The 21,251-nt window shown below is 43.9% G+C and overlaps 1 protein-coding gene across 3 annotated transcripts in view; it reads left to right on the top strand.

Annotated features, from left to right (window-relative positions):
• The window catches only part of TNS3 (tensin 3), a 457,447-nt gene that overhangs the window by 196,605 nt on the left and 239,591 nt on the right, over nt 1-21,251 (top strand). For all 3 annotated transcript variants that reach the window (XM_077491841.1, XM_077491842.1, XM_077491843.1), the window contains one exon: nt 2,103-2,178. In XM_077491841.1, coding sequence (XP_077347967.1) covers nt 2,103-2,178 — 76 coding nt within the window. The remainder of the gene's footprint in view (nt 1-2,102; nt 2,179-21,251) is intronic.

Below are 21,251 nucleotides of genomic sequence, written 5' to 3'. Positions count from 1 at the left end.
GCATTCAGAGGACAAATGATCAATTCGCCCCATCAGCTCAGACTTACTGACATTAATGGCTTCCAGTATAGGTCTCGTGATCGCCTCAGCATCCACCGCTACAGGATGGTCCTCAAGCCCCTCACCTTCTGCTCCCAATTCCGCTGCAAGAGCAGAATGCTCCATCCCGTCCCACGGCCGCGCTACACACTGCTCTTCCCTCTGTGAAGACAAGATGGCGGGGGCGGGACTTCCGGCCGTGTCCTGTGAGGAGCGAGTGCGGCGTTGCTCTTTCTGGGCCCTGCGCTGCTGTTTAGATGCCGATGAACGCATCTCCGGAGCCAGTACACTTTCCCCCGGACTATGGTGCCTTGTATTCCCGGCCGGCTGCGCTCCAAAATCACGGATAGTAGCAGGATGAGCGGAGCTGTGTAGAAAAGCTTGCTGCCGCGATCACATCCGGTCACGCCCCCCGTCCACCAGATCTTTAACCTCCCTGGCGGTACGATTATTTCGGATTTTAGGTGCTAAAAGCGGTACAATTATTTTGCATGAAAATTTGGCGTTATATTGTAGTCCTGTAATTCTTAGGAATAACTCACTTAAATCTGTCCAAACCAGAGTCTAGCAGACATCCCGGGTATGAAAAAGTTTGAAAAATGAAATCATTATAATATAATAAATAATTATAAATAATTGTACCAAATAATAATATAACAATAATAAAAATTATTCAATAATGTAATCAAATCAAAAACACTGAAATTTGCTCAGTTGCAGAATTGTCACTGTCATTACTTTTCAATATTTAATGGCGGATCTCCCCACAAATCGCTATCGCTCAATTCTGCGAGTGATTACAATTTATTATCGCTGTTTTCTAGCTGCTCTAAAACCATTTTTGATGTAAAGGGACAGTTTTGGTTGCTATGGACAATCTCCAGTTTCCAGGCAGACAGAACAGTTTTTATTATTTAAAACTGCATGCAGGACACTGGGCAGACCACTAGGGACAAAGGGGATGTGAAATAATTACACACAGCAATGTAATCTGTAAGATTAAATTATACTGTATGTATAGTGAGTGTTTCACTTTTTGAATTTGGCGCCGATCTCCGTCCCCGTGCGTCGCAACGCTCGCAGGGAATGGAGCTCGGCTCCGTGATAGATCGAGCGAGACACGGCTCGCTCGTACAGCGGGGGATCACTGGATCCGAGGGAGAAGGTGAGTAAGCGTCCTCTTGGATCCAGCGATGCGGTCCCAAGTCTGGCTCGGGGTTACAGCTTTTGGTATAAAAAATTCTGGTGAGCTGCCCGGCCTCCCTAGCCATGGGTGGCAGCTTTTCTTCAATATCGCTGACTCTACTCTCCACTGCAGTTGTCCTCTCCTAGATCTTTTGGAGGCCTTGATGCAGCAGCCACACCCCCCCTCCCCCCCGTGCAGTCACCCAAATTGAACTGCCAGTCAGCATTAAATCGCCTCTAGTTTTAGCAACGTTTTACCGTTGTTTTTGCAAAGCTTTTCAGGTGCTAGTGGGGAGCTTTTAGCCCCCACTAGAGGCCAAATAAATGGTTAAAAGTGCTGCTACTGAGGCGCCGCTTCCCATTGATTTCAATGGGCAGGGCCACTTGAGGAGTGGTGTATACACTGCTCCTAAAGCGTCTCAAAGAAGTTGCTAGCAGAACTTTTTTTGATGTCATGCCAGCGCAGCGCCCCAGTGTGAAAGCACTCTGCCTTTCACACTGGGGTGCAGTTGAGGCTATTTTTATCGCTAAAGCACCTGAAAAACGCCTCCAGTGTGGAAGGGGTCTAAATGTGTTGACCGACGTTGTGCACATATGCACTGTGCGCAGTATTTCTGCCAGAATAGGCTGTTATAGTTCATCCTTCAAAAAATAATAAGAGTATGGCACTTTAGATGAGGCAGGCTCAAACACAAAGTAAAAATAAAGATTTTTTTTATTGCACATGAATGTCAAATTGCTTAACATTATATGACAAATTATTTATTTATTTGTTTATTCATTATAAGTGTTTCTAATTATATTAATAGTTATCCCAATTTTATATGTGTTTAGATTTTTAGAAATGGTATGAATTGATTGTTTTTATTTCTCTTTAGCAATATTACTCCTGAGGCACAGAACAGGATTTATATAGCCATTGAACCAGCTCAACTTATCAAGGGTGACATCATGGTAAGTGACCTTGTGGGTTTTGATGAGAAAAGGTAACAGCAGTTTAATTTCTGCATATTTTTGTGTACATTAAAACCCAACTATAGGATGAAAAATTAAGACCCTGCACTGTAAGGGTTAAATGCTTGTTAATGCTAGGGAATAGAGGAAGAAGGAGTATTCCTTACTCTATTGTAGGCTCTGGCAGTTTCCTCCACTTCCTGTCATGCTGGGTTGTGGGTGGTTCATCACAGCTTTAATTTCAATAGCTGTGTGTTCCCCGTCACGCGCCGTCACATACAGCCTGTCCCCCTTGTCCAGGCACTTTGATGGACAGATTGGACGGGTGATCTGTCTATCAAAGTTCCCCGGACAAGGGGGAGGGGCTGTATCTGACGGCGCGTGTCGGGGAACACACAGCTATTTAAACTTAAAGCTGTGATGTGCCCGGCACTCTATTCAACCAGGCGGCAGAGGCGGCTCTCCTGCATTATACACCCCCCATGATGGGCGGCACCAGGGGCGGGGGCGGTGCTCCACCCCCACCCCATTTTCGGCTCCATTATCAGCTGTTTTCTCCTTTCGGCAAATTGGCGAAAAGGGCACTTTCGGCCGATATGTTTCGGCGGCCGAAATTTCAGTGCATCCCTACTTTCTATGCAGTGCTTAACCAGATTTTGCACTCTCCAGTTTTAGTAAATCTTTCCTCATAGGCGAGATTTCTCCATACTACTTGTTGAGCTAAAAGACATCAGACAGAATAAAAAGCAAAGGAAAATATCAGCAGGAACATAGACAAAACTTAATGGCGTAACTCAAATAAAGTGCAGCACTATAACTAGTGCATGTGAAATTCAATATTACAAAGTAACATACTGTATATAACATGGTAAATCACTTCCATAATTTAATTATAAACACCAGTGTGGCAGTGTATAAAATAAAAAAGTCCCATGAAAGTCCTCTGCCAAGTGTAAAAAGGAGGAATCCAGAGATAGCGGTTGTGACATCCAGGAGAAATTCACACAGGATGTTTACCCAGATATTGCCCTCTCCGATATTAAACTGAAGGGTCCTGTTCCATAGAACCTAATAGAGATTATGAGCCCTCTCCCTCTCTTTAAATTAAAGTGTCCATTTATTAAAAGTCAGCAGCTGCAGTATTTGTAGCTGCTGGCTTTTAATCTTTTTTTTTAGGTGGACCTCCTCTTTAACCGCTTAAGGACCGCCTCCTGCACATTTACGTCGGCAGAGTGGCACGGCTGAGCACAATCGCGTACCTGTACGTGGCTCTTTAAGTGCCCAGCCATGGGTCGCGTGGCGCGCTCACAACCTGGTCCTGAGCTCTGTGACCGCGGGATCCGCGGAACCGATCACCGCTGGTGTCCCGCGATCGGGTTACAGAGCTGAAGGAGGAGAGGTCTGTGTAACCAAACCTCTCCTCGTGCTTCCTAGTGTGGCTGTCACCGATTGTCTGTTCCCTGTTATAGGTAAAGATGATGAGTGACATCACATGCCAAGCCATGCCCCAACAGTAAAAAAAAAAACACGCGTCACACACAACCCCTCCTTGCCCCCTAGTGGTTAACTCCTTCACTGCCAGTGTCATTTACACTGGAATCAGTGCATTTAAATAGCACTAATTGCTGTATAAATGACAATGGTCCCAAAAATGTCCGATGTGTCCGCCATAATGTAGCAGTCACAATAAAAATCGCTGATCACCGCCATTACTAGTAAGAAAAAAATGATAAAAATGCTATAAAACTATTCCCTATTTTTAAACGCTATAACTTTTGTGCAAACCAATCAATAATTGCTAATTGACATTTTTTTTTTTTTTACCAAAAATATGTAGAATACGTATCGGCCTAAACTGAGGGAAAAAAATGTTTTTTATATATTTTTTGGGGATATTTATTATAGCAAAAAGTAAACAATATTGCATTTTTTCAAAATTGTCGCTCTATTTTTGTCTATAGCGCAAAAAATATAAACCGCCGAGGTGATCAAATACCACCAAAAGAAAGCTCTATTTGTGGGAAAAAAAGGACGCTAATTTTGTTTGGGAGCCACGTCGCACTACTGCACAGTTGCCAGTTAAAGCGATGGAGTGCCGAATCGCAAACGGGCCAGGTCCTTTGGCTGCAAATTGGTCCGGGGCTTAAGTGGTTAAGTAAAACGGTTTCATCTGGATCTGGACTTTAACCACCTCAATACAATGGACTTACACCCCCTTCCTGACCAGACCAATTTTCAGCTTTCAGCGCTCTCACAGTTTGAATGACAATTACTCAGTCATGCAGCACTGTACCCATATGAAACTTGCTTCCTTTTTTTCCACACAAATAGAGCTTTCTTTTGGTGCTATTTAATCACTAGTGGGTTTTTTATTTTTTGTGCTATAAATAAATAAAAACTTACATTTCGTGAAAAAAATGCCTTTTTCTTTGTTTCTGTCATAAAATTTCGCTAATTAGTAATTTTTCTTCATAAATTTTGGCCAAAATGTATACTGCTACATATCTTTGGTAGAAAAATAACCCAAATTAGTGTGTATTTGGTCTTTGTGAAAGTTATACAGTCTACAAACTAAGGTGCCAATCACTGAAAATCACATCTGATCAGGCCTTCAGTACATCAGGTGTATCTCATTTCTTGAGACACTAAGGCTCGGTTCACACAGTAGGCGGCACGACTTGCAGCACCGCGACCTCAGCGGCGACTTGCAAAACGACTTCTGTATAGAAGTCAATGCAAGTCGCCCGAAGTCGCCGCAAAAGTAGTACAGGAACCTTTTTTCTAAGTCGGAGCGACTTGAGTCGCTCCTATTAGAACGGTTCCGTAGTAAAGAAAGGGGCGCGACTTGTCAGGCGGCGAAGTCGCCTGGACAAGTCGCCCCTGTGTGAACCGAGCCTAACAAGTCAGGAAAGTACAAATATCCCCCAAATGACCCCTTTTTAGAAAGTAGACATTCCAATGTATTAAGTAAGTAGCATGGTGAGTTTTTTTAAGTTGCCATTTTTTCCCACAATTCTTTGCAAAATGAAGATATTTTTTCTTCATTTATTTTTTTTACAAAATTGTTATATCAGGTTATTTCTCACACACAGCATATGCATACAACAAATTACACCCCAAAATACACTCTGCTACTCTTCCCGAGTATGGCGATACCACATGTGAGACTTTTACGCAGCATTGCCACATACAGAGCACCAACATTGAAGTAGCAGCTTCAGGCGTTCTATGAGCAAAAATGACACATCTCATTTCACAACCACCTATTACACTTTGAAGGCCCTGGAGTATCAGGACAATGGAATTTCCCACAAAATTACCCCATTTTGGAAAGCAAACACCCCAACGTATAATCTGAGAGGCATAATGAGTCTTTTGGACGGTTCATTTTTTTCCAGAAGTTTTTGGAAAATGTGGAAAAAAATGAAAACGCATTTCTTTTTACACAAAGTTGTCAATTTATAAGATATTTCTAACGCATAGCATGTATATAGCAAAAATTACACCCCAAACACATTCTGCTACTCCTCCCGAGTATGGTGATACCACATATGTAGGACTTTTACACAACCTGGTCACATAGAGAGGCCGAACATTGAAGTACCTTCAGGCGTTCTAGGAGCATAAATGACACATCTCATTTCATTCCTATCAATCACACTTTTGAAGGTCCAGGAGCACCAGGACAGTGGAATTACCCACAAAATTAACCCATTTTGGAAAGCAAGCACCCCACAGTATATTCTATGAGACATGGGCTGCAAATAGGTACTCAAGTACTCTGATTGCCTGGTGACAGGTACTCGGGTACTCTGATGCCTGGTGACAGGTTCTCCGATGGCCTGGTGACTGGTATTCGGGTACTCATATGGACTGTGACAGGTACTCGAGTACTCATATGGATTGTGACATTTACTCAGATGGACTGACGGGTACTCAGATGAACTGTGACAGGTACTCGGGGACTCGGATGGACTGGGGCAGGGACTCGGATGGACTGGGGCAGGGACTCGGATGGACTGGGGCAGGTACTCGGGGACTCGGATGGACTGGGGCAGGTACTCGGGGACTCGGATGGACTGGGGCAGGTACTCGGGGACTCGGATGGACTGGGGCAGGTACTCGGGGACTCGGATGGACCGGGGCAGGTACTCGGGGACTCGGATGGACTGGGACAGGTACTCGGTTACTCGGATGGCCTGGGACAGGTACTCGGATGGCCTGTGACAAGTGCTCGGTACTCTGATGGGCTGTGACGGGTACTCGGGTACTCTGATGGGCTGTGACAGGTACTCTGATGCACTGTGAGGGACAGGTATTGGGGGTGGGGGGGTAATCAGTGTGATTGGTGTGTACAATGTAAGCGGTAACGAGATGTTACTGCAGTCTCCTCCTGGTAACATCTCGTTACCGCGTTTTGTTTACATTTAGTGATCGGCTGTGAAACGATCACAGCCGATCACGTGGGTAAACATCCAGTCAATGGCTCTTTACCAGCGTCGGTGACGAGCAGTGTTCCCGGGAACACGCCGACGCGCAGCGCGCTTGCGATCGTGCTGTGTACAGTGGGGGTGTAACCATCTGTGATCGTGACTTCATCACGGCCGATCACGTTGTAAACAGCCATACCCAATGGCTGTTCACCCCCCCCCTCGGTGGCGATCGGTGTCTCCGTGACACACCGCCACCAAAGGAACAGGGATTTGCACGCACGATCGCGCGCATTCCCTGTTTAAATGGGAGGATGTCATATGACGGCCTCCCGCCACAAGAGCTGCGCTGCCTGGCCGTCATTTGTCAGCCGGTGGTCAGCAAGCAGTTAAAGTTGTGAAAAGACAATATAATGTTAACAAAATATAATTTAACATTTTAGGACCTTTCTCCAAAAGTGCAAACTCTTTCACTAAATTCATAAAAGTGTGATGACATAAAGTATGGAGTTTGTTGCATAACCTTAGAGGCTGTTTGTGGCAATCACTGCAACTACTGGGACTATGAAGTAGTTGCAATCACTGTGACTATTGGGTTAATAGCATTTGACTAGGTCACAGAAAACATTACTAAAACTGGACAGTGCAAAATCTGGTGCCACTGTGCATGGTAGCCAATGAGCTTCTAACTTCAGCTTGTTAAATTAAGCTTTGACAAAAAAAAATGGAAACTGGTTTCTATGCAGAAGTGCACGAGATTTGCACTCTCTAGTTTTAGTAAATCAACCCCATTGTGTTGCAGCCAAATCCCTAGAGATTATATGGCAAATAAGTTAACAGTAATTTCTCATCTGAATGGGCTGGGATGGTGGCAAGTGCTACAGCTTTCATAAACATGGTAAGAAGAGCATGATGTACGTCGGCAGAATGGCACGGGCAGGCATATTGGCGTACGGGTACGTCCAATTTTAAATGTCGCCCTGCCATCGCGAGCGCGCCACCGGCGGAGCGCTCGCGTGCCGGTCGGGACCCCTGTGAGTCCAGTCGCGGGTCCTGCGGACTCTATCGCCGCAGGCATACCCGTGATCGTCTCACGGGGCGGCTGAACTGGGAGATGCCGCTGTAAACCGCATCTCCCCGTTCTGCCTAGCAACAAGTGACGCTGATCTCTGCTCCATGGGATTGGAGCAGAGATCAATGTTCGCTAAAAGAAAGCCCAGCCCCCCACAGTTAGTAACACACCCCTAGGAACACTTAACCCCTGCACTGCCACCCACTGGTTAACCCCTTCACTGCCAGTGTCATTTACACAGGAATCACTGCATTTGTATAGCAGTAATTGCTGTATAAATGACAATGGTCCCAAAAATGTGTCAAAAATGGCCGATGAGTCCGCCATAATGTCGCAGTCACAATAAAAATCCGCCATTACTAGTAAAAAAAAAAAATTAATAAAAATGTCATAAAACTATCCCCTATTTTGTAAACGCTATAACTTTTGCACAATCAATCGCTTATTGCAATTTTTTTTTTTTTTTTTACCAAAAATATGTAGAAGAATACATATCGGCCTAAACTGAGGGGGAAATTTTAGTTTTTTATATATATTTTTGGGGGATATTTATTATAACAAAAAGTAAAAAAATAATGCTTTTTTTTTTTTTTTTTCAAAATTGTCGCTCTATTTTTGTTTATAGCGCAAAAAATAAAAAGGGTGATCAAATACCACCAAAAGAAAGCTCTATTTGTGGGAAAAAAAGGACATCAATTTTGTTTGGGAGCCACGTCGCATGACCGCGCAATTGTCAGTTAAAACGACGGAGTGCCGAATCGCAAAAAGTGGTCTGGTCATTGGCCAGCAAAATGGTCCGGGGCTGAAGTGGTTAAAGACCGACCATGAGGAAAGTGCCTGTTAACCAGTAGCTGGATAAAGCTTATATACGGGAGAACATTTGATAAAGTGAATGAAATCCTTGCTAAGAAAGTGCCTAATGGAACCAATGAGGGGTGTGTGTTTTTTTTTTTTTTATATATATAATCTTTATTTTTGACATAGAATACGACATATCAAACAATGCCTCACTGATGAGGGTTTGCATATAAGGAAGCAGAGAAATGATTCGGCATGTCTGACTACAAAAACATAAGATACAAAGGGGGATGGGGAAGGAAATTTGGGAAGGGGGGACACATGAAGCAACATTCCTAGGGGGATATCCCCTAGGTGACCCTGGGGAATATGTGAGATCCATGCTAGAGATCAACTCCAGAAATTCTGGGGCACAGAGGACCCCACCGGCTCCACCCATGGAGGAGGGGGACAACGAGGCCTCCATCTAACCTCCATCTAGGAGTACATTCGCCCATGCCCATCCTGGACCACCAAGGGCAGGAGCCCTGCTAATGCAATAGGATTATAAGTACTTTACCTAGTGCATTATACCATATATTACAAGAACAGGAACTTAAATAAAAACACCTAATATAGCAGTGACGGCTAACCTTGGCACCCCAGATGTTTTGGAACTACATTTCCCATGATGCTCAACTACACTGCAGAGTGCATGAGCATCACGGGAAATATAGTTCCAAAACATCTGGAGTGCCAAGGTTCGCCATCATTGTCATATAGCATAAAAATAAAAAAGGAATAAAGGAAAAAGCAAAAAAATATATAGTAAAAGCAAAACAAACAATCAGAGCAGCAGGAAGGACTGTAAAGATTGGGTTCAGGCATTAGCATCACAGTTAGTAGGTGGTACTCTCAGGGAGGGTTCTGCCAGCTCCAACAATGCAACCTCCAGGCTGCATGGCACTGGGTCCGGATCAGCAGTGTACATTAATTTCATCCACTTTCTTGAGCCACTCAGCTATAGTGGGCACCTGAGGACATTTCTAGTAGAGGGGTGTAAGTCTTTTAGCTGCATTAAGGAGGTACGGTAGCGCACTCTTCTTGTAGTGGCTCAGGGGGAGGGTAGGCACGTGCAGGAAAAGTGAGCTGGAGAAAGCGGGATGTTGACCACGAGAGCATCTTTTACGTGAGTTTGAATGTCGAACCAGAATGAACAAATCGCCTGACACTCCCACCAAAGGTGAAGGAGGGTGCCTCTCTGACCCGCATCCCCGACTGCGCTGGTCAGTGACGGAGGGGTAAATACAGGACAGGGCTGCTGGTACCAGATGAAGTTATCTCTAGCTTCCCGACCTTCTACAACGCCCGTCTGATCAGAATGTATAATAGACTATAAAAGGTTTTTTTAAACGGTTTGCCAAACTTTTTGCAAACATTTTTATATCTACATTGAGAAGCGATATCGGATGATAACTTTGGGGGAGGGCAGGATCTTTTCCTTCTTTTGGAAGCACCGTGATTTAGCAGTAGAGGGAGAAATTTGGCGTAGTAAGCTTTGGTATATCATTCCAGACCAGGGCTTTTCCCATTGGGCAAACATTTTACTTTTGCAGAAATTTCCTGAGTGGAAATTGTAGATTCAAGATTTGATTGTTCCGAGTTCAGAGAAGGGAGACCCGCCGACGCGAGGTATTCACAGATGGCGCACAACTTATACATTTTTTCTGCCAAGGGGACATTCTTATCTAAATGATATAATTCCATATACAGTGGGGACAGAAAGTATTCAGACCCCCTTAAATTTTCACCCTTTGTGATATTGCAGCCATTTGCTAAAATCATTTAAGTTCATTTTTTTTTTCTCATTAATGTACACACAGCATTCCATATTGACAGAAAAATACAAAATTGTTGAAATTTTTGAAGATTTATTAACCACTTCACGCCTGCCCTATAGCCGAAAGACGGCTACAGACCGGATGCTAACTGCCGGGAGGCCGTCCCTGGACATCCCCCTGTTTACTTCCCCTCTGCACGCCGCCGCGGGCGCGCATCGGGGAAGTTCTGTGCTGGCCGTGTCCCCCGGACAGCCAGTCACAGATCGCTGTAAACGGCCAATCACAGCGGCTGTTTACAGCGCGATCGGCATGCCCAACGAGAGATGATCTCATATGTAAACATATGAGATAATCTCTCATCGCCGTTCTCCCTCCTCACACAGACAGCGTGTGAGGAGGGAGAGATGAACCGCTGTGAGATCTCACAGCGGTTAGTGTAAAAAGAAAAAAAAGGAAAATAAAGTGCCCACCTGTCCCCACTGCCACCTGTCCCCACTGCCCCCACTGCCACCTGTCCCCACTGCCCCCACTGTCATCTGCCCCCACTGCCACCTGTCATCAGTGCCACCTGTCATCGGTGCCACCTGTACCCAGTGCCACGTATAAGTGCCATTTGTCATCAGTGCCACATAGTGCCATCTGTCATCAGTGCCACATAGTGCCATCTGTCATCAGTGCCACATAGTGCCATCTGTCATCAGTGCCACATAGTGCCATCTGTCATCAGTGCCACATAGTGCCATCTGTCATCAGTGCCACATAGTGCCATCTGTCATCAGTGCCACATAGTGCCATCTGTCATCAGTGCCACATAGTGCCATCTGTCATCAGTGCCACATCAGTGTCACGTGTCATCAGTGCCACATATTAGTGCCATCTGTCATCAGTGCCACATATTAGTGCCATCTGTCAGTGTCACGTGTCATCAGTGCCACGTATTAGTGGCATCTGTCATCAGTGCCATGTATCAGTGCCACGTATCAGTGCCATCTGTCATCAGTGCCACATCGGTGTCACGTGTCATTGTCCTGGTGCTCCAGGGCCTTCAAAAGTGTAATAGGTAGTCAACAAGTTAGATGTGTAATTTATGCTCCTAGAACACGTGACGGTGCTCCCTGCATGTTGGGCCTCTCTATTTGGTCAGGCCGTGGAAAAGTCCCACACATGTGGTATCGTAATACTCAGAAGGAGTAGCAGAATTTATTTTGGGGCGTCATCTGTGATATACACATGCCACGTGAGAGAAATAACCTATTACAATGACAATTTTGTGGAAAAAATTTTAATAAAATAAGAAATCTTCATTTTGCAAAGAATTGTGGGAAAAAATTACAACATCAAAAAGCTCACGATGCCTCTTACTAAATACCTTGGAATGTCTACTTTCAAAAAAGGGGTCATTTTGGGGGTATTTTTACTTTCCTGGCTTGTTCGGGTCACAAGAAATGAGATAGACCACCAGTACATCAGATGTGATCAATTTTGTGCTATTCGCACCACAGCTTGTGGACTCTCTAACTTTCACAAAGACCAAATAATATCCACTCATTTGGGTTATTTTTACCAAAGATATGTAGCAGTATAAATTGTGGCCAAAATTTATGAAGAAAAATTAATAATTAGAAAAATTTTATCACAGAAACAAAGAAAAATGCGTTTTTTTTTTTCAAAATTTCCGGTCTTTTCATTTATAGCGCAAAAAAATAGAAAAACGCAGAGGTGATCAAATACAACCAAAATAAAGCTCTATTTGTGGGGAAAAAAAGGACAAAAATTTCATTTGGGTACAGTGTTGCATGACTATGAGTAATTGTCATTCAAAGTCTGAGAGCACCAAAAGCTGAAAATTGGTCTGGGCAGGAGGGGTGTTTAAGTGCCCAGTAGGCAAGTGGTTAAAAAAGAAAAACTGAAATATCACATGGTCCTATTAGTATAATTAATATAAGTATTCAGACCCTTTGCTGTGACACTCATATTTAACTCAGGTGCGGTCCATTTCTTCTGATCATCCTTGAGATGGTTCTACACCTTCATTTGAGTCCAGCTGTGTTTGATTATACTGATTCGACTTGATTAGGAAAGCCACACACCTGCCTATATAAGACCTTACACCTCACAGTGCATGTCAGAGCAAATGAGAATCTTGAGGTCAAAGGAAGTGCCTGAAGAGCTCAGAGACAGAATTGTTGCAAGGCACAGATCTGGCCAAGGTTACAAAAAATATCTGCTGCACTTAAGTTTCCTAAGAGAACAGTGGACTCCATAATCCTTAAATGGAAGACGTTTGGGACAACCAGCACCCTTCCTAGAGCTGGCCGTCTGGCCAAACTGAGCTATCGGGGGAGAAGAGCCTTGGTGAGAGAGGTAAAGAACAACCCAAACATCTCTGTGGCTGAGCTCCAGAGATGCAGTTGGGAGATGGGAGAAAGTTGTAGAAAGTCAACCATCACTGCAGCCCTCCACCAGTCGGGGCTTTATGGCAGAGTGGCCCGACGGAAGCCTCTCCTCAGTGCAAGACACATGAAAGCCCTCATGGAGTTTGCTAAAAAAAAAAAACACCTGAAGGACTCCAAGCTGGCGAGAAATAAGATTCTCTGGTCCAATGAGACCAAGATAGAACTTTTTTACCTTAATTCTAAGCAGTATGTGTGGAGAAAACCAGGCACTGCTCATCACTTGTCCAATACAGCCCCAACAGTGAAGCATGGTGGTGGCAGCATCATGCTGTGGAGGTGTTTTTCAGCTGCAGGTACAGGACGACTGGTTGCAATCGAGGAAAATATGAATGCAGCCAAGTACAGGGATATTCTGGATGAAAACCTTCTCCAGAGTGCTCACGACCGCAGACTGGGCCGAAGGTTTACCTTCCAAAAAGACAATGACCCTAAGCACACAGCTAAAATAATGAAGTGGCGGCTTCACAACAACTCTGTGACTGTTCTTGAATGGCCCAGCCAGAGCCCTGACTTAAACCCAATTGAGCATCTCTGGCGAGACCTAAAAATGGCTCTCCGCCAACGTTTACCATCCAACCTGACAGGACTGGAGAGGATCTGCAAGGAGGAATGGCAGAGGATCCCCAAATCCAGGTGTGAAAAACTTGTTGCATCTTTCCCAAAAAGACTCATGGCTGTATTAGATCAAAAGGGTGCTTCTACTAAATACTGAGCAAAGGGTCTGAATACTTAGAACCATGTGATATTTAAATTTTTCTTTTTTAATAAATCGGCAACAATGTCAACAATTCTGTGTTTTTCTGTCAATATGGGGTGCTGTGTGTACATTAATGAGGAAAAAATGAACTTAAATGATTTTAGCAAATGGCTGCAATATAACAGAGTGAAAAATTTAAGGGGGTCTGAATCCTTTCCGTACCCACTGTAATAGTCCTAAAATAATGAAACAATCCCAGAGCAATGTAGGGTCGCCTTACCACCAGGGGATTTGTGTATATGCATGTGGGTGGCCACTCGTCTCTTCCGAAGTGCCCTGGCAAGTATTTTGCCACACTTGTTGCCATACTCATAGTATTTGTGAGACAGATAGCGTAGTTGCCTATGGGCACGATGATCTTATGATCTTAAATGCGTGAGGCATAAACAGCTCCCTTAGGTCAGACAAAGAGCTTCAGCCTCCCCTTGGTGTTTATGCTTGAGTTCTGCCTGTTTTAAGGCGGTCAGTACTCTCTGAAAGTCAATCTGCCTTTTTATTTTTTGAGTTTAGATCGCAACAAAATCAGCTCACCCCTAAGCACCGCTTTTATGGCCCTTCCATACTACTCCCTCTGATTAATTCATTGGACACACTGAAAAATAGTGTGAGATAGCATCAGACACCTTGGATACCACCACGGCATCATCTAGCAAGTTCTCATTCAGTCTCCAAGACCACTCCATAGGGAACCTGTCAGGAATTTGTATCTTAGCTAGGATAGGTGTGTGGTCAGAGATGGTGATGCTCCCTATCTCAGCCGACTGCAAAAACTCCAGGGTGTCATGATTCACACACAAAAGGTCTGTGCGGGTATAACCATCATGCACCCTGTAGTAGTAGATTTAGTCCCTGTCTGGAGCGTGTAACGCTCTTCAGGTGTCGATTGTGGCTCACGGCCAAAAAAGTTATAAACCATAAGAGAAGAGCTTTTAAAATATAAAAAAATAAGGAATACTGGTGTCATTTAAATGTTACAAAGAATTTAACAGCATATGTAAAAAGGAAATCAAGGATTCAAAACGAGCGACAGATTGCAAAAGATAGTAGGACAAACCCCAAAAAAGTCTTCAAACATATTAATAGTAAAAAGGTCAGGTCTGAGCATGTAGGTCCTTTACAAAAGAATCTAGAGTGGGTGACTGGGGACAAAGAAAAGGCTTATTTATTAAATACTTTGTTTAGCTCTGTGTATACAAAAGAGCATGGGGAGCTCATGTCCATAATGGGGGTGGTATTGACACAGCCCCGAATGATCCACAATGGCTCAAAAGTGATATGGTCCAGAAATATTTGGACAGAATAAAGGTGGATAAAGCACCTGACCCCGATGGCACCCACCCACAAATCCTAAAAGAATTGAGCTCTGTAATTTCAAAGCCATTGTATCTAATTTTTAGGGACTCATTAATGACGGGAATACTGTAGTACCACTGGATTGGTGCAGGGCGAACGTGGTGCCTATATTTAAAAAGGAATCAGTTTTTACCAAGTAACTACAGACCTGTTAGTTTAACTTCTATAGTTGGGAAGATACTGGAGAGTTTAATAAAAGACCACATAGACGAGTTCTTGCTGGAAAAAAAAAACATTTTAAGCAACAGACAGCATGGATTCATGAAAGACAGAAGTTGTCAAACAAACCTGATTTCTTTTTATGAAGAGTTAAGTTAAACCTTGGACAAGAGGGGTGGCTGTGGACGTGGTATACTTGGATTTTGCAAAAGCGTTCAACACAGTTCCCCACACACGGCTCATGTGTAAGGTAAAGTCTACAGGCCTGGAAATATCAGTTTGTAAGTGGATATAAAACTGGCTAAAAGACAGAATTCAGAGTAGTGGTTAATGATTCTTACTCTGAATGGTCTAAGGTTATCAGTGGTGTACCCCAAGGTTCAGTGCTAGGACCCTTACTTTTTAATATATTTATAAATGATATTGGGTCTGGGATCAAAAGTAACATTTCTGTCTTTGCAGATGACACCAAGCTATGCAGTGGAATAACGTCCTTGCAGGATGTCTCCAATTTACTAGCCGATCTCAATGCACTGTATAATTGGGCGACTATGTGGCAGATGAGATTTAAAGGGATTGTAAAGTGAAATTTTTATTTTTTTTAAATAACAAACATGTTATACTTACCTCCATTGTGCAGCTCGTTTTGCAGAGTGGCCCCGAACCTGCTCTTCTGGGGTCCCTCGGCAGCTGTCTCTGCTTCCTCCCTCAGATGCTTCTCACATTCATGCGAGCTCCCTCGCATGGTGAGAAGCATCTGCGGGCGTGCTCCCGTGATACAGCCGGTGGCTATAGCTGCTCGCTGTATCACACGGCCCCGCCCCCCGGCGCTCCGCGTCAGTGGATGTGATTGACAGCAGCGCGAGCCAAAGGCTGCACTGCTTTCCATCCATCCACTCCAGCCAATCAGCGGCCAGGCTGAACGGTGGAAAGGACGTCTGGGGACGAGCGCGGGACATTCGAGGGGTGAGGTAAGTAAAACGGGGGGCTGGGGGGCGCCAACACTGTCAGATGTTTTTTCACCTTAATGCATAGAATGCATTAAGGTGAAAAAACATTTACCTTTATAACCCCTTTAATGTTGAGAAATGTAAAGTTATGCACTTGGGGGCTAAGAATATGCATGCATCATACATGCTAGGGGAAGTACAACTGGGGGAATCGGAGGTGAAGGATCTGGGGGTTTTGCTAGATCATAAGCTCAATAATAACATGCAATGCCAAGCTGCGGTTTCCAAAGCGAGCAAAGTCCTTTCTTGTATTAAGAGAGGTATGGACTCCAGAGAGAGATATATAATTTTGCCCCTGTTCAAATCATTAGTAAGACCTCACCTGGAATACGCAGTTCAGTTTTGAGCACCAGTTCTCAATAAGGATATCGGGGAACTGGAGAAAGTGCAGAGAAGGGCAACCAAACTGATAAGGGCCATGGAGGAGCTCAGCTATGCGGAAAGATTAGAGGAACTGAATTTATTCTCTCTTGAGAAGAGAATAAGGCGGGATATGATCAACATGTTCAAATATATAAGGGGTCCATATAGTGAAATTGGTGTTGAGTTATTCTCTTTACAGTCTACCCAGAGGACACGGGGAGCACTCTTTACGCCTAGAGGAAAAGAGATTTCATCTTCAAATACGGAAAGGTTTCTTCACAGTAAGAGTTGTGAAAATGTGGAATAGACTCCCGCCAGAAGTGGTTCTGGCCTGCTCAGTAGATTGCTTTAAGAAAGGCCTGGATACTTTCCTTAATGCACATAATATAACTGGGTACTAACGTTTATAGGTAAAGTTGATCCAGGGAAAATCCGATTGCCTCTTGGGGATCAGGAAGGATTTTTTTTCCCCCTGCTGTAGCAAATTGAAGCATGCTCTGCTGTTTGTTTTTTTGCCTTCCTTTGGATCAACTGTGGGTATAACATTGGGTATATTGGATTGTACGATATTTTTTATTGTTTTTAAGGTTTAACTGGATGGAATTGTGTCTTTTTTTCAACCTAACTATGTAATATAAGGACGTTTTTCGGAAATGTTTAAGAAAGGCATAAGAATGTACTGGGTGGCCATGAAACGTATCTAAATGGGGGTCAGGGCTGACATTGAAATCCTCCCCCCCCCCCCCCCCCCAAGAATCAGGAGGCCCTCACAGAAGTGTGCCAACTTCTCCAAAACTGTATCTAGAAAGGAAAGTTGTTGTGCATTGGGCGCGTAGAGGGCCTCCAAGGTACATTTCTTGCCGGCTATGACCCTTTTCACAAAGACATAGCGGCCTTGAGGGTCTATGCAGCTCTCTGGAATGGGCATGGTTTATGTAATGCAATTGCTGTACTGTGAGCTTTAGTAACTGAGGAGTTACTAAAGAACCATTGGTTGTAGAACTGTGTAGGCAACAGTCCCTCCCCAAGATGCCCAAAGTATGTCTTCTGCAAGAATGCTATCTGGGCCCCTAAATGTTTCAATTCTAACCATTGCTTGTTGCGTTTGTGTGGAGAGCAGAGACACCTCACATTATAAAACAGTACCTTATGTGATGCCATACCAGAAGCCAGGGAAGAGCAAGACATCTATCCTCCTCAGCGAATCCGGTGTGGGCGAAAGTGAGCAGGAGCGACCTAAAATCAAAAAGGGAAGTAAGAAAATGAAAGGAGAAAAGAAAAGTATTAACAATAAAACACTGGAGTACAAAACAGACCAGGACTAGCAGGTCCGGCACTATATACAGCTACAGGGCAGGTTCGGGACAGAATTCAAAAACAGAAAACCCCCCCAACACTGGCCTGGTGCCCACTATGGGCAATCGCCTAAATAGATAATGCCTATATGGGGTACGTGGGCAACCACAACAGGAGCTTGGAGTCCGGCACCCCGTCCAGTCCGTAAGGTTGAAAAGAGTAAACAAGGGGGATCCTAACAGGCGTCCAACAAAGGTATGGGACAACAGGAGGTTGCAATCTTTACTCAGTTCCTAGAGGAGTGAGATTGTCCGAGCAAGAAGTAGCCCAACAAACCCCAACCAGGCCAGGAGTGAATGATATATATCCTGCGATCTAGCTGGTTCCCTGAACTTTACACGATTTTCAAATAAACTGTGATGAAAAAGCCAGGTGGCATCTTCTGTTTTACAGTGAAACACAATTATCTAAATAAACTTCATTATAGGACACATCTGGATATAATCAATCTAATGAATGATAAACATCCCAAAAAAGATGTTTATGGCATCTGTTGATCTAGAAGGGTATGTTTGTACTCGGTTTAGAACAATTTTCCCCAAACTTTTCAAACAAAGGGCCAATTCACTCTAGACTAGTTTCAGTAACGGTAATAAAAAAATTAAAAATTCCAAAACTTCAGTTATGAGTGGGAGTAATAAATGCCCCATCGGTGTTCAGTAGGAGGAAGGTAGCCCCATCTTTGGTTTTAATACCTCACAGACTTCATGTTTTGTGCTGTTCCTTAAGATGACACCATGGACAGGAATATACATAGACCAGGCAAAAAAGTTCTTCATTTTGACACAGGACTTGTCCTGCTCCTTTCCAAAACCCTTTTGACAATGAAGTGGAGCCCTCCTCACTCCTAAGAGTGTGGAATGTCTTTTACAATATACTTTTCTCTGGGTCACACATGTCTAAGACGTTTGGATTAAACCTGTGGTTTCAAAGGGGTGCAAAATAGAGTTCAATTCTTTACCCCATCATAAAAATTTGCAGACTTCCCTGAACCATCTCTTGTTTGAGGGACTAGTCGTTCCGGTACTTAAAGCGCCTTGTATGCAGCCCAATCTTGCTGGAGTTGGAGAACTGATCACTTCATGACCAGTTATGTCCAGTGGTTGCTTAGCATGAAGTTTGGATCTCTCACTGTAGACTGACAGGCTGGAGGAAGGCATAAAACACAGCTCCACACTAGGATGAGCTTCACATAGGAGCCTGTTACTGCCAGCATAGAAGGTGCTCTCTTGTATGAAACCTATGAGTGCAACCATTGTTCATTTTAATTCTTTGACCATTAAAGGTTTAAAGAGGAAGTAAACCCTCTTAAAAAAAATAAAAATAAAACACCCTGCAAGACAAAGGCATTATGAGCTAGTATGCATAGCTAGTATGCATAGCATACTAGCTCATTATGAATTACCTGAGATCGAAGCCCCTGAAATGACCCTCGTTAACCTCCTCCATCGCTGACATGTTGATTCGGAGTGTCTTCCGGGTATCGCTGCTCCGGCGCTGTGACTGGCTGGAGCAGTGATGACGTCACTCCCGCGCATGCTCGCTAGTGCCGCCACTGACGGCATGATCACCGTTAGAAACGGCCCAATGTCTGCAGCGCATGCTGCTATTTCTGCAAATATCTCCTAAACCTTTTAGGTTTAGGCGATATTTCTTGCACCTACACGTAAGCCTTAATCTAGCCTTACCTGTAGGTTCAAGTGGTTGTAATTGGTTTACAACCACTTTAACTGTGCAAGGTGTGCGCTTTCCTGTTTTTTGTTTTATTTATTTTTTTTGTTTTTTGTTTTTTTGTCACCAAAACGTACCTTTCTTCCTAACCTTAAATTCTAAGTTCACCATTTCTTTTTTTTTTCTTTTTTTTTTTTCTAAAATCTAGTTCCGCTATGTACCAATTTACTATTTAATGTACCAAATAAAAACTTTATGCCTCAAAAGCATTACAGCCCTTGCTGTGTTCATAGAAAACTTCATGACTTCCTAGTATGTAGATTTGGGATGTGAGAGCCAGTAACCCACAGGACGCAGTTTACCAGCTGACTTCATTAGCAAACACACCTTGCACGCATTCCCTAATGTCTCTCCAGATGGGCCCGGGCCACATACCGGCCATGGATTGGACACCCCTGATGCCGGGCAAGGGCCTGCCTGATTGGATACAGAGTGAATGGATAGATAGGTGGGTCCTCTTCCATAATTTTGGTAAATCTAAAGGAAATTGTACAGAGCTTGTACAATCAGATTGTATAGTGTATGACCACCTTTATACACCTATAATGAGCTAGTTGCTTTCAGTGCCATTAATTGTTAATGGCACCCCAAACACTAAAGCAAACACACATTGTGCCATGTGAAAAAAAAACGAGCGTCAAATGCAGCAAAACACACAGTAAAAAATGTCCACACCACAACACGTCAAAATCTCCCATGAGCTACTTTGCTGCATCTAGGGAAGCCCATTGAAATCAATGGGCTCTGCTATGCTTGTTGTGGGAAAAACTAGCCAAAAAACATCCGGTCCCACTATCTTAGGTGTGAATTTGGCCTTAAAGAGAAATTGGTGTGTTTACACAAAAACAATGAGGCTCCATTAACTTATGCGCCTTTCTCTACAAAAAAATCCCACTTTGCCACGCATTTTGATAATGTGCTGTAAATGCCATGGCTCTTGCATTTCCATTAAGTTACATAGTAAGGTTGACTAAAGACACCAGTCCATCCAGTTCAACCTGAGTGAGTGTCTACGATTGTCCCTAACCTTGTGCATTGCACACTCACATCGGTCCCTACCCTCAAGGAGCCCATGATCCAAGGTCCCCATTCATATACTAGGGTCAATTTTGGACAGAAGCCAATTAACCTACCTGCATGTCTTTGAAGTGTGGGAGGAAACCGGAGTACCCGGAGGAAACCCACGCAGGCACAGGGAGAACATGCAAACTCCAGACAGGTAGTGTCGTGGTTGGGATTCGAACCACCGACCCTTCTTACTGCTAAGCGAGAGTGCTAACCACTGTGCCGCCCATAAATGTTAATGTCACTCCAAGCATGGGTATCGGGTGCATGTTTGCCGTGTATTTTCTCACACGACAAACGTGCTGTAATTGCACCAAAAAGCGAAGTAAAGAAATGCACCACGCTCTACTCAAAAAAGAGTTCTAGAGCTTCTTTGGAGTGTTTTGTTATGCATAGGGCAGTCCATTCAAGTGAATAGGCTGCCCTATGCGTGATGAGTACAGTACAGGACCAGTGCTGGATATTCATAGACCCTGAGTTATAGGCTGCCACCTTCAGGTGATTGGACACTGGCTAAGTTTTGCTGAACTCACCCCCTGGGCGTACGCCTATAACTCTATCCCACTCCGCAAAGCTTCAGTGTTAGTTTAGTTTGTGCTGCTGCTTTTTTTTTTTTTTAATGCTGCTGCCTACAGCAGCTTTGTCACGGACACAAAAAAACGGTTAGTCTGCCAGGAAAACTTCTCCCACTCACATCATGCTT

Source organism: Lithobates pipiens, unplaced genomic scaffold (assembly GCF_037356315.1).
Source record: "Lithobates pipiens isolate NorthernLeopardFrog02 unplaced genomic scaffold, aLitPip1_a1.2 Scaffold_19, whole genome shotgun sequence".
In the NCBI taxonomy this organism is placed as follows: domain Eukaryota; kingdom Metazoa; phylum Chordata; class Amphibia; order Anura; family Ranidae; genus Lithobates; species Lithobates pipiens.
This window is presented reverse-complemented; position numbering and strand designations above follow the sequence as displayed.